The sequence below is a fragment of the Seriola dumerili genome, unplaced genomic scaffold, assembly GCF_002260705.1.
Source record: "Seriola dumerili isolate Sdu_G_001 unplaced genomic scaffold, Sdu_1.0 BDQW01000138.1, whole genome shotgun sequence".
NCBI lineage: Eukaryota > Metazoa > Chordata > Actinopteri > Carangiformes > Carangidae > Seriola > Seriola dumerili.
This window is the reverse complement of record NW_019174393.1, coordinates 14197649-14210170: the sequence shown is the minus strand read 5'-3', so window position 1 is coordinate 14210170 and position 12522 is coordinate 14197649. Positions and strand designations below refer to the sequence as shown.

Below are 12522 nucleotides of genomic sequence, written 5' to 3'. Positions count from 1 at the left end.
CATTCTGCCAACAGTTTGTTGAGATGTCTGTAGGTCTTTTCACCGAGTGGCAGGTGTGGTAAGTATCAGAAATTGCCGATATCTCCACCTTGGACTAACAAGTCAGAGACTGACATGAACATTATTTCCCAATCTGTAATTTGGTATCATATGGTGTTGGAATATAACTAAGTGCATTTATAAGTACTGTGAGTTTTTCATTTTGTACTACTTTATACTTTTTCTCCACATTTCACAGGGGAATATTGTACTTTTTGCTCCACAACACATTACATTTATTTGACTGATACAGTTACTGGTTCCTTAGAAGAGGATTCAGGATTTTACATAGAAAACATAAGACCATAAAATGTGAAGCATTATTATAGGTTAAACTTTAATTCATTACCAATAATAATAATCCAGTGATGTGGGCTGAGATAACATTCATTCAACATTAGGGGGTATTCTAGTACCTATATTTACTTTTGATATTTCAAGTACATTTTGCTGTTAAGAATTGTTGCATTTCTACTCAACTAAAATTATGAATGCAGGATTTTTACTTGTAATAGACTATTCTTATACTGCAGTATTTCTACTTTTACTGCAGAAAATACTGCATACTCACTACTACTTCTTCCTCTAGTATTGCATATCAGAATATGATTTGTGATAATATATGTCACATTGTACTGTATTATAGCTCAGCCCTGCATGATATCACATGTCATAACAAAACCCATACAATACAACAACACATCACAGCAACTGTAACATGACAGGACGTGACACACTGACATTTTAGTTAACAGGAAGGAAATTAGTGGCCTTGTTATTAAATGATAAACTAACATACATTCACATGATAGGCATGAAAGGCTTTTTTTATTTCATGCAGCCTTTAAATGGAGATAACATACACACACACACACACACACACACACGACATGAGTTCACTCAATAACTTGCCGTGTATTTTTTGGACAAAATAACAGCTGTTTGAATTCTTAGACAGAGAGGTGTATAAGGACACACAGCATCAGGATACTGAGTCAAATAAACTTTTTTTAAACTTTGAGTGAATCATGAAAATCCTTAAGCTCACAACAGGGAGGAATAGAAACACTGCTATCTTAAAGCTAAAGTTGTTTTCCCGGAAAAACGTCACCCTCGGCCCATCCCACCGCGACTGCACCATAATTTTAAATGAGCACATTTCACATGTCGTGCCGTCTGAACTTTCCCGTACAGCGGGGCACATTGTCCAGACAGAACACTGTGCAGCTCAATAAAAGTGCAGAATAACACCTCTGTGTTCCACTGGCTGAAAAGGCCAGTGGCAGCTCCAGTCTTCTGTTAGATGACTCTGTATCCTAATAAATCAGCAGGGTGGATCCCGCCTCTGCTCGCCACCACACGCCGTTTGAAGTGGGCCTGGCGGTCGTTTGCCAGGACTCTGCTCAGTCCCCTGCGGTAATGACTCAACTGGCCAAAACACCGTGCCACGCCCCACCTCGCCACCAATCCTAGCCAAGACGCTGGCTACACAGAAAAGGAAGGGCTTTAAAGGGTTCTCTGGTATGTGGTTCTTTGTAGAACAGTATGAACCCAACAAGTGAGATCTCAAACTGCTCTTGCACACTAAACTCTTGCACATGAAAACACAGTGTAGATTTCAAATGTTTTTGTTTTTTTTCAACATAAAACCAAATAAAACATGAGGCTAAGACATCGTCATTTAACTAATGCCTACTACACACTAGAAGACTTTGAAAAGACTATTAAAAGACTAAGTCTGACACCCTGTCACATCTACAGACAACACCTTACATCAAACGATCGAGATGACGGGAGCGCACCACAACTCTAGCAAAACTCGCATGATGTTATTCTGACCTCGGAAATGTGTCTGTGACAGTGAAATCGCTTGTAAAGGGGTTTGGTGTGAGGCCGACATAAGGAGAACTGATTGAGACTTGGATGGAGGTTGGTTTTGCTAGGTTTTACACAAACCTATGACATGTTTGGTATGTTAGAACAATGTATGTTGGTAATTGGTAGAACAGTATACTGTATTGTAGAATTTCATTGAAGGTTCATTTTCAGACAGTTTGGTTTCAGATTTAACTTGACAAGGAAAAAGGCTTTAAGAATGACGAGTACATCATCCAGGACCAGCTTCCACACAGTGGGGAAGTACTACACAATTCATGTGCTAGTAGTAAACAGGGCTTTTTTTAACGTAACCTATGTTAACCTAATAATGATATGCTCATTGGCTTTGGCTCGGTTACTGCGGATAGTAAGGTAGTTAGCTGGACATGCTAACATTTGCAGTATATGTTGCAACAGATAAACATACTGTTTAAATCGTTTATTTTCTTTTGGAAACACTAAAAAACAACATGGCTCTGAAAACTTTCAATGCTGATTACAGCTCTTCACACAGTGCCATGCGTGTGAAGAAACCCAAAGCTTTATGTCATGACAAGTTGCATTTGGCCGTGATTGGACAACGCTCCTCTGGGGAGGGGTGTGGCAAACTGTGGATTGGACAGTTGGTTTTAGAGCTAAAACAACTGAAAAAGGGAAGATCTACAGATTTTTTTATATTTTATATTAAGTTAAATTGACAATGTTTGGGTCTTAGAGTTTTAGTTAGTCAAAGCAAGTCATCTGAGGACGTGAGCTCGGGCTCTTAGAGTCTGTGATTGGATTTTCCACTATTTTTTAACATTTCACAGAATACACAACCAATTAGTTGAATGAAAAAACAAATGGCAGATTAATTAATAATGTAAATCATGATTGGTTGCAGCTCCAGGAGGTTCGGCATCATCCCAAATTGTTCCTGATGGTGTTAAACAAGCCGAGGCCCAAGAACAGCTGGTGATATATGGAAACTGTGTGTGTAACACGATCAACAGCAGGCCCCTTTAAATACATGACCACCATTGTGCCACCAAAGGTCACGTAATTTAATTTTAACAAAACCACACCACCTTGATTTGTGTGTTTTTCTGTTTGTGAAGCAGGGTTAAACTGATGCCCCTAATAAAAGCAACTTCAACCACAGAGAGGGGGAAACCCGTTCAGTGAGCTGGTGCAGTGTTTGTTTGGAGTGGGAGTTCTGCACACTCTGTGCAGCACATGACTGGACTCTGCTTAGTGTACACTGTGTACAAGAGGATCAGCACAGGCATGCACGCTCTGCGCCGTTTTTACAGCCAGTGGCTGGGGCGTGGTGCTGCAGCCTCATCCACCACTCCAGGCATCTGCATCCAAACCAGCAGTACCAGCAGCCACACTCCTCTGCTCCTGTTTGTTTTGGTCCTCAGGGAGGAGGATGGCGGCTCTCCAAGCCCCATGTGCTCTGTGGCTCTGCAGCACACATGTACGTGCATGTGAGCTCAAGTGGTGGGAAAGTTGTTGTTTTTTTTCTTTGAGGTTAATTATTTGTGTGGCAGTGGATGTGGTCCGTGCCCCTCCATGTCATGCCTGGGGCAACATAATATTTATAGATGGAGTCACATTTTATCTGCTGCTCAATGGAAATTCTAAATTTGGTTCCTTTTTGCTCAACAGAGGGCAGAGAAAAATATCATTTTTAAAGATAAGATATGAGCTGAAATATACCCTGTCACTTTATCTTCAGGTTTCAGTGGAGAGTAGGTCAGTGACTTTTAACATTTTGTCTCATGGTCCCTTAAAATGTAGCAATACCTCATCTCAGGCTGCACATGCAGAGTAAACAACTTTCTCCTTTTACTGTTACTTGATTCATGTGATTTACTATCAGCACGAAGAACAAAAAGGAAACGTGAGAGAAAAATTCTGTCCTTTCTACAGGGTCTCAACCTCCTGATAAAAACTTAAACAACAGCAGTTGTTGCCGCTCCGTTGGAGGGTGTAGCAGGACAGATGAGGACAAGGGACTTTCTGAAGAGTATGGGAGTGCAAATTCAGTGTCGTGCTCAATGCATCTGGCAATAAATAGTGTTTATGGCCAGCAGAGTGTTGTGTAGCTTACAGCTCACTGTGGGGAACACTGCTGTATATGTGATCTCTGTAAAATGACTCATCACTGCTGGCAAAACACCACCGAGTCCATTACCACTGTCATCACTGGGGCTCTGAACCCGTCTCGTCTTCATGATAAGAGATACTATACTGCCACCTGGTGGAGGAGTCATGACGTTTAACCAGGAGGCTGATCAGCTGTTTTATTATCTGTCTCTGTAGGTGATGGACAGCTCTATGCCTCTGATTGGTGAGCATGTGGAGGAGGATAAACAGCTGATCACAGAGCTGGTCATCAACAAGATGGCCCACGTGCTGCTGGGAGTTTCCACACCACAGCCTTCCTCCGTCAAGGTACCACACCACATCGCTGTCAGACAAACCTCCTTCACATAGGCACCACTACTGCTGCTGTAACTACTGCTACTGCTTTCTATAGCACTGCTGCTGTAGTCAAGCAACTAATATAATTAAACAGTAGCTCTAACCAGTATTACTAGTATTATAACTATAAACACAACTGCCGCAACTAATTCTCCTGTTGATACTAAAAAATCTTTCTACTACCTCTATAAAAAACAAAATGTTATTTTCCACCAATGTTACCATTACTAATACCACCACTCATTTTACTACTGTTACTACTGCTAATGCAAACATCATGTTCTTACTACTGACATGGCTGCTACTGTTACTGTAACGACAGGTGAGTGCTGCAACTACAAGCCAAACCCCACACTTTCACCTGTAACAATGATAATACTACTACTGCTGTTGTCAATGGAACTACTAACACTACTACTGATAATAATGATAATAAACTTTATTTGTACAGCACCTTTCATACAAGAAATGCAGCAATAGTGAAGAAATTACATGAACCAAGTGCTTCAACAGACAAAAGAGGAACATTAATGTAAAATGAGATGGAATAATAATAAAATAATAACATTTTATTAAAATGAAAAATAGAAATAAATAAATCAAGAAAGTTTTTCTTAAAAAACAACTATTAAATAGCTCCTCTGCTCTGAGGCAAGCATCTCTACAGAATCTCTTTTCCTGATGGACACAAATGCACCACAGGTTGTGATTACACCGAGGTCAGTCTCGTCCAGCTGCTCCACAACATTTTCTATACAGGTGCAATCTCACTGAGATTTCAATTTCAATTTCAATTTCAGAGCTAGTTAAAGGCTAAAGTGAACAGATAAGTTTTTGGCTTTCTTTTAAAAATACTTAGTGAACCGGCTTCTCTGATATCTACTGTATAGGTGGTATTTTCCGCACTGCGTACTACCCTGTACATACATTCATTTTAATTCATTATATTTATATACTTTTTACTCCAACAAAAAGGTAAATGCAATACAGACATGTGTCTCACTTTATTTCTCTCTGTATCAACAGACCACACAGCCCAGGCGAGGTAAGAAAACACTTCACCACTACAGGAGTTCACTTGTGTGGTGATGAAGCACAGTGAAATAATTCATTGTACATGGTGTGTGTGTGTGTGTGTGTGTGTGTGTGTGTGTGTGTGTGTGTGTGTGTGTGTGTGTGTGTGTGTGTGTGTGTGTGTGTGTGTTTGTGTATGTGTGTGTTTGTGTGTGTGTGCGTGCATACTGCAGCAGGAGGGCACCGCTCTGCTTCCGCTTCTCCATCCCAGTCAGCCCAGGGGTCACCTCAGCGAGCCCGCTCAGCCACCACCTCGCCCAGCCAGGCCTTCCAGCCCGGTCCCATCCCCGCCTCCTCCGGGCCTGGAGCTCAGAAACAGTCACCACAGCTAAAGTGAGTCCGGACTAAAGATCAGCTGATGTCACGCATTGTGTATTAGACGTCAGCATTAGATATTCATGTGTTTGTTTACCTGATATTTTAAGGTAAAAAATAGATGAATTATTTTATATCCTGTTATATATGTTTCAGTGATCTCATCTGAAAGTGTAATGCCCCATGCTGCTGCTAGATGGAGACATAGAGCCAGCTGATACACTTCAGTCTCCTTTTTAATTGCAGACAAAACTGCATTGATTTTGGTTTGAAGAACATTCGTAAAGATTACATTTCAGATTGGGGCTTTTCTTTACATCTAACCTTTCATCTTCAGTAAACTAAACCGCTCCTCCGTTTACTGCACAGCAAATCCCAGTCGCTGACCAACACCTTCACAGAGACCTTACGAGGAAACCTGACCGACGACGAGGCCAAAGCCGAGACCATCCGCAGCCTCCGACAGTCCTTCGCCAGCCTCTTCTCCGACTAACAACTTGCCCAGAAGCTTCCTCTTCCTGTCGGTTGTCAGGTGTGAAAACACAAAAAAAAAAAACCTGACTGGTTCATCTGAGTCTCCTTCCTCCTCCGAGCCTCAGCTTCCCGGTCTTTCTCTTTCCTTCTCCCGGTGCAATCCGCTGTCCTCAAGTCAACAATATGTTTATCACTAGAAAGGCCAACAGGTTTTCAGAGTGTTTGTCTTCCTTACAGGAGAGAGTAAGACGTGTTGGACATCAGACGCAGACGCAGAGTCAAACCAAACCCCATTCAGATTTCTGTAACTTTTACTCCACTTTATGATCTACTCTGTTTCCTCCTCCTCTAAGATCATATAAAGACATACTCTACACCAGGTCCATATACGCTTTAGTTTAGCCATTATTTTGTTAAAGGTGCTATATGTAAGTTTTTTGCTATAGCTACATAGCCAACATTAGCATTAACAGCTGTCTACTCACCAGTCCAGAAGAAACGTTGCAAGTTCAACATCAAACTTCATTCCTTTACTTGCCAAGAGCTGTCTCCAGCGACGGCAAGCAACACCAACTTGAACTTTTAATTTCCTAGCCAGCCCATCCCGTCTTGTAATACCACTCTGTGATAGAGAGTCACTGTAGCGGCCAGTTCAGCATGAGAGGATGAAGAAGTCACACTGCACAGAGCGTGTGTAGCATCCATTATCACCACCACCACCCACTCCCAGCAACAAAAAAAAACAAAACATTGGATGGCAGAGAAAACCTACATATAGCACCTTTCACATGCTTCTGCAGCTGTCTCCTTATTCCCATAATTCTTTGTGTTTTCATTTAACAGCACTGCAGGGTTCATGTTAGAGGAAAGTTGATGCTGTAATTGGGTTTCAAGTCGAAGCCGAGGTAAAAAGCATCGATACAAATGTGTGAGTCGCCCCTCGAGTTCAGATCAGCCAGTTTGGCCTTTCCAGTGGTGAATCTAGCTGGTACTGCTTCGTATGTAGTCGTACGGTGTTTGTACAACCAGTGAAACAGTTTGTTATCTGTCCGTGTTTAATTTATTTATATATTCATTTAAATTTATTTTGATAAGTCTAAGTGACGCGCAGCTTCCAAACTGTTTGCAGATGTTGACAGCAATATTCTGATCTGAAACGGTTCCTGTGAACTCATGAGAAATGTTCTGAATCCACTCGGTTCACCAGCGATCCTCCGAGCATCTTTGCCAGCAGCCACAGTTCTCAGACGTCCGTGTGCTGTAGACACATATTGGCTCTCGTAGTGACTCCTCTACCTTGGCCTAACATTACCAAAGTGCTTTTTAATAAAACATTTTGAAAAAAAAAAGTCCCCTCTGCACTGGGTCAAGAAAACCATCACACAGCGAACCCGCCCTGCTGTACTGGCTTACAGCCGTCGTCTTCCATCACAGTTCAGATCTTCCCCTGCAATTGTTCTGTTTCTTGATGTTTCGTGCTTTGTGAGTGGCACTGTGGAGTATTTTTGTGGGGGATTTGTAAAATCTGAATCACTGCTGTGTGTTTAAAGGCAAACGGTGCGGATGTGATGTTCTAAGATGTTTCATGTGCTTCAGTTTCCTCTGAGACAGAAGAGATTTGGTTGTTTAACGTCACATTTTATCTCTTTACTCTCCTTTATTCTCTACAGCCAGTGTTAGCTGGGATTATAGATAATTTATCATCATCCTTTTTTCAGCTTGTGGTCACACGGTGTGTTTGTTATACCTTCATTGGTACGTTTCCAACATGTACTCCATGTAAGTGAACATACATAGAGTCAAACTGGTGTTTTCTAATAGAAAACCAACACAAGCTAATGTTGTTAACTATTCTACAAAGAGAGCAGAAACAATGGATGCTGTCATTTCTTTATGATTTCCTGGAAAGGATGATGATGTTTGATAGTGAAAATATAGATTATGTAGGTTCCCAGAACTAGGAAGTGTTACTGTTAATAAACAGTTGACTGAGGAGGAATTGAACTGTTCTAAAGATGTAATGTGCATACACTATATTGTAGCCTTCAATGAAACAAATATTGTTTTTCAGTCATTCAGAGTTAATGACTGACATAAATCCATTTTAATTTATGTAAATATTAATTTATATGATAGAAAACTAATTATCCATATTTGTTGTTTTGATCAAAGAAGTGGAAGCTACCCGTTTGTTGTAATTATTTGCAAGTGTTCACTCTGTCAGTTCTCCTTATAATTAGCACTAAATTACATCTTTAAGAGGAAAAACAACAACGTGAAATTAAATGGACCTGTTAAGTTAATTGTCAGCAAGCTTCCTACAGAATTCTTGCAGCCTTGATGTGACAGTTGCTTACAGGAGGAGATCGGCTGTTTATGTTGCTTTTCATGCAGAGCACAATCACAATCTTATAATCTATAAATTGGTCCTATTGTAGGAAATTAACAAGATGTGTGGTAGTTTGCTCTAAAATTATCTGTGCTATAAATACAAAGACAAGATATACAGTGATTGACTGCAGTGTGAATATCTGTGAGCAGTATGCAGTAGTTTAAATGGACCTGTCTGGATTCCAAAGTTTTTATTGTTCTTTTAATGATAATAATAATCATAATAATCATAATAATCATAATAATAATAATAATAATAATGATAATGGCCTCCATTTAAGAGTAAAATCTATTCAAATGCATGACGCTGTACAAAATTTATAGTTGTGTGTGCGGGTGTGTGTGTATGTGTGTGTAAAGTTGTAAATTTTCCATTATGATTAGTTATAATACGACCACAAAAACAGAGCTGCCCATTTCTGCAATAATTATTATTATATAAGTATAAGTATATATATAAGTTTTAACTCATTTTGATTTTAAACTTAGAAGCTCAACACTGTAAGAGAAACTATTACAATTACTATTAATATTATTTATTTTACCTTATTTATTTTGCCTTATTTATTTTGCCTATCTTTCGGACGTTGCCTTCCAGTCTTACTGGCAGTAACATCAAAAACTAACATTGTTTGTTCATTGCACTGAAACAGCTTAGTGTGTGTTGGTGTGACAAAACACACTACAGTGCTCCTAACCGTACAACTGTATAACTGTACAAAGCACTGATCAGAGTTGTAGTTTAACTTCTACTAACAGCTGCTCTTGAGCAAAATGATAAGAATAATCTGGTAAGAATGAGGACCAGTATGCTCTGTGCATTAAATAATATAAAACTGTCAAGTAATATAGTGTCAAATGCTCCTTGCTTTTAATCACTGTATGCTGTAAGCTAGTTAACCACATATGCTAACATGCTAACATCTGCAGCTCATGTTCGAGCAGATGAACAGACTGTTTCATCCATTCCTCACACTTCAGCTCTGTTGTTTGTATTTGAGCAGCATCGAAATGGAGAGAATGGTTAGCCAACGGTCTGTTAGTCTGCTCACCTTCAAACATGAGGAAGTCTGTGCCAGTGATATTGTCCTTTATTGCCTTTTAAATTTGCCAAACTGTTTGGAGAAGTAAACCTCTGATCTGCAGTCAGCTTCATCCCTGAGTTACTGCAGTGTTACTGAGCACTTTCTGTGTCAAAATGGACCAAATTAGCATTTTGTTGTGACGGTTTACATCATATTGTTTTATTTTGTTGTAAAGATGCCGAACACTCGGTGTGTAATACTGCAGTGTGATAAGCCATAACCAGACCATGAGGATTTACTGTCCCTTATGTGCCGCGCAATAATGGCTGTGACGTCACCGATAAACTGACATATGAACTTGGATCACTGTGTGTTGACTTTAAAGATGAGCTGGTCTGTCCTGCCCCTCAGAGGCACACAGCAGTAATCAACAGAAGTCATACGGGAGGAAAGATAAACTTTGATGTCGCTTCTCTCACTTTTACCAGACTTTGGCTTTAAAATGCAGTTTAGGATCTAGTTGATGCTCATCTCTTGGGTCAGATTATAAACAATGACCAGATGTCAAATGATTTTTGAAGTCTACATTTGCATTTACATTTTTTTTTATTTTAGGAACAGACAAAGAGTCTCATTCAGCTGCTATAAACTAGTAGCTTAACACACCTGTATTTTTTTTTAACTGACTCAATTTGAACTGAGCTGCAAACTTTACTAGTAACTACCTCAAGTTCAGCAGTCCTCTGCAGAAAATATAGAGTGGTAGTACTGGAAAAGATTTTGTGAAATGAGCAAAATGTAACTAAGAGCTTATCAGTTTGATACATGTACTGTAGAGAAACAACAGTGTAGTGTGTGTGACATCAACCTGAGGAAGTCTAGATTCCCTGCAAAAACCCAAACACCTGCATGTGACAACTAACACAGTAATGATGTAAGAGCTACTCAGTCACTCAGTCATGCCCAAAACATTCGCCTCTTTAAGTATTAGTATCCACTTAATGGAATTGAATTAAATGCATATAGCTACTCATTCTGGAGAAAAATTGGCATTTCCCACATTATACCAAGCATCAGCGTCTGGGACTGAAAAATGAAGCCAACATTGAATTGACAGAAACTGCTGTTCCTCTAATGACCACTTGAGTCTTGCTCCAAAAGCGAGTCAATCCCCATAGACTCCCATGTTAAAATGTCCAACGTTACAGCAGAAATAAACATATTTACAGCCTGATACAAAAAAACAGTTTGGTCTCTATTGCTAATTCCCTCCTTCATGACAACTGTACAGGGGGTGAATTTTAGGTGTTTAAATTTTATTAAGGCTTAAAGTTGTACACAATTTAGGGCGTGGCCACCTTGAGTGACAGGTGCGTGAGCGTATGCCTGCCACAGACCGGCTCCACACACGCCCCACCTCTTTGCACATTTTTGGATTAGCCGGGAGTCAGGCACTACCAAGATTGCAACGGCAAAGCAGCCCACTCTGAGCTTTAAAACTACTCTTCAGAAACCTATGGGTGACGTCACAGAGGCTACACCCATCTTTATATACAGTATATGCAGTATATACATCATGGATGGATAACCTACTAAGCTAAGTAGGCAACTGCTCCAGGAGTACTGCCTGGTCTGTGGTAACTTGGTCAGTTTTAACTCAGTTTTGACCATATTATTAGTAAATAACTTTCTTCATCTATATCAAGTCAGTTAAAAATTTAAATTTTGCAATATGCCTCAGCAGAGCACAATATAACCTGAAATGCTAATTTTCAAAGAGTCTTATGTTTACCTTTACCTTTTATTATTTCAGACAATATTGTGCTTACTGCATGTATGTGTGTATATATATATATATATACATATATATATATATATACATGTTCCTAAATACATTTTGTTTAAAAATTCCACACTGTCCAAAATGATGGATAGTTTGATGTCAGTTTTCTTAATTAGGATTGAATTAATGCCATACATAATGTATGCTCATCTTTTTGATCAGAGTGAATGAAACCAGATCTTAGATGAGCTAATTTTCCCATCAGCTGTGATTTGCTATACTAGCTTTTCATGTATGTATTCATTTTTATGTAGATAAATATAGATATAGATAAATAATAAACCTTGGGGGGTGGGATAGTTGGATATTTTTGTCCCAGAGCAGATTAATCCAGCCCTGGTTCACAGTGTTTGTTCTTTTCATCATAAGCACTAGAGGAACAGTTCAAAGATCATTTGTTATTATGATAATAATGAGGCTTAAAGAGAAGTGTCTTTTAATGTTGTTTGTTTGATTGACAGCTTTCTCAGCCAACCACAGCCTCAGCTCCTCAGTCTGGTTGTATCAAACTCTATTGTTGATGTCACAGACGCTCCATCAACAGTCTCTTACAGTTTGTGCTCATTTCACAAACCTTTGTGAGACGAGTTGCATCACTTCAGCCCGTCTGTTCTTTTACTACATGATTTCACTTAAACACACTATTTTATTTGGAGAAAATGCAATTCTCTGCTGCGTTTAACTTTGTCTTTTCTTTTGGTTATGACATGGTTGAGTCGCTGGCTCAGCTTTGGGTGCATTGAACTGATACACAGCCTAACACTGAATTGAATATGCAGCCATTAATATAGCTAATACTGCAAGGAAATCCAGTCCACTTTAAATGTGGTATTTGTAAATGTGAGAAATATTGTCATTGCACGGGTTTATTTGCCGATCTCTCAGTCCACTGTGTCCCTCCCTCTCTGCTGAATGGTGGGTGGTATTGTATGGTACTTTTAACTGTATTGACGTTCTGTATATTGGTGTAAATGTGGCATGAAAACCAACCCCTCTTGTGTGCCTCAGGTGTGT

At 39.6% G+C, this 12522-nt stretch overlaps 1 protein-coding gene across 1 annotated transcript in view; it reads left to right on the top strand.

Annotated features, from left to right (window-relative positions):
• Window positions 1-6739, top strand: part of syn3 (synapsin III) — a 106879-nt gene extending 100140 nt beyond the window's left edge. The window contains exons 12-15 of the mRNA XM_022749796.1: window positions 4225-4356; window positions 5413-5431; window positions 5637-5793; window positions 6145-6739. Coding sequence (XP_022605517.1) covers window positions 4225-4356; window positions 5413-5431; window positions 5637-5793; window positions 6145-6268 — 432 coding nt within the window. The 3' untranslated portion in view covers window positions 6269-6739. The remainder of the gene's footprint in view (window positions 1-4224; window positions 4357-5412; window positions 5432-5636; window positions 5794-6144) is intronic.
• Window positions 6740-12522: the final 5783 nt, after the last annotated feature.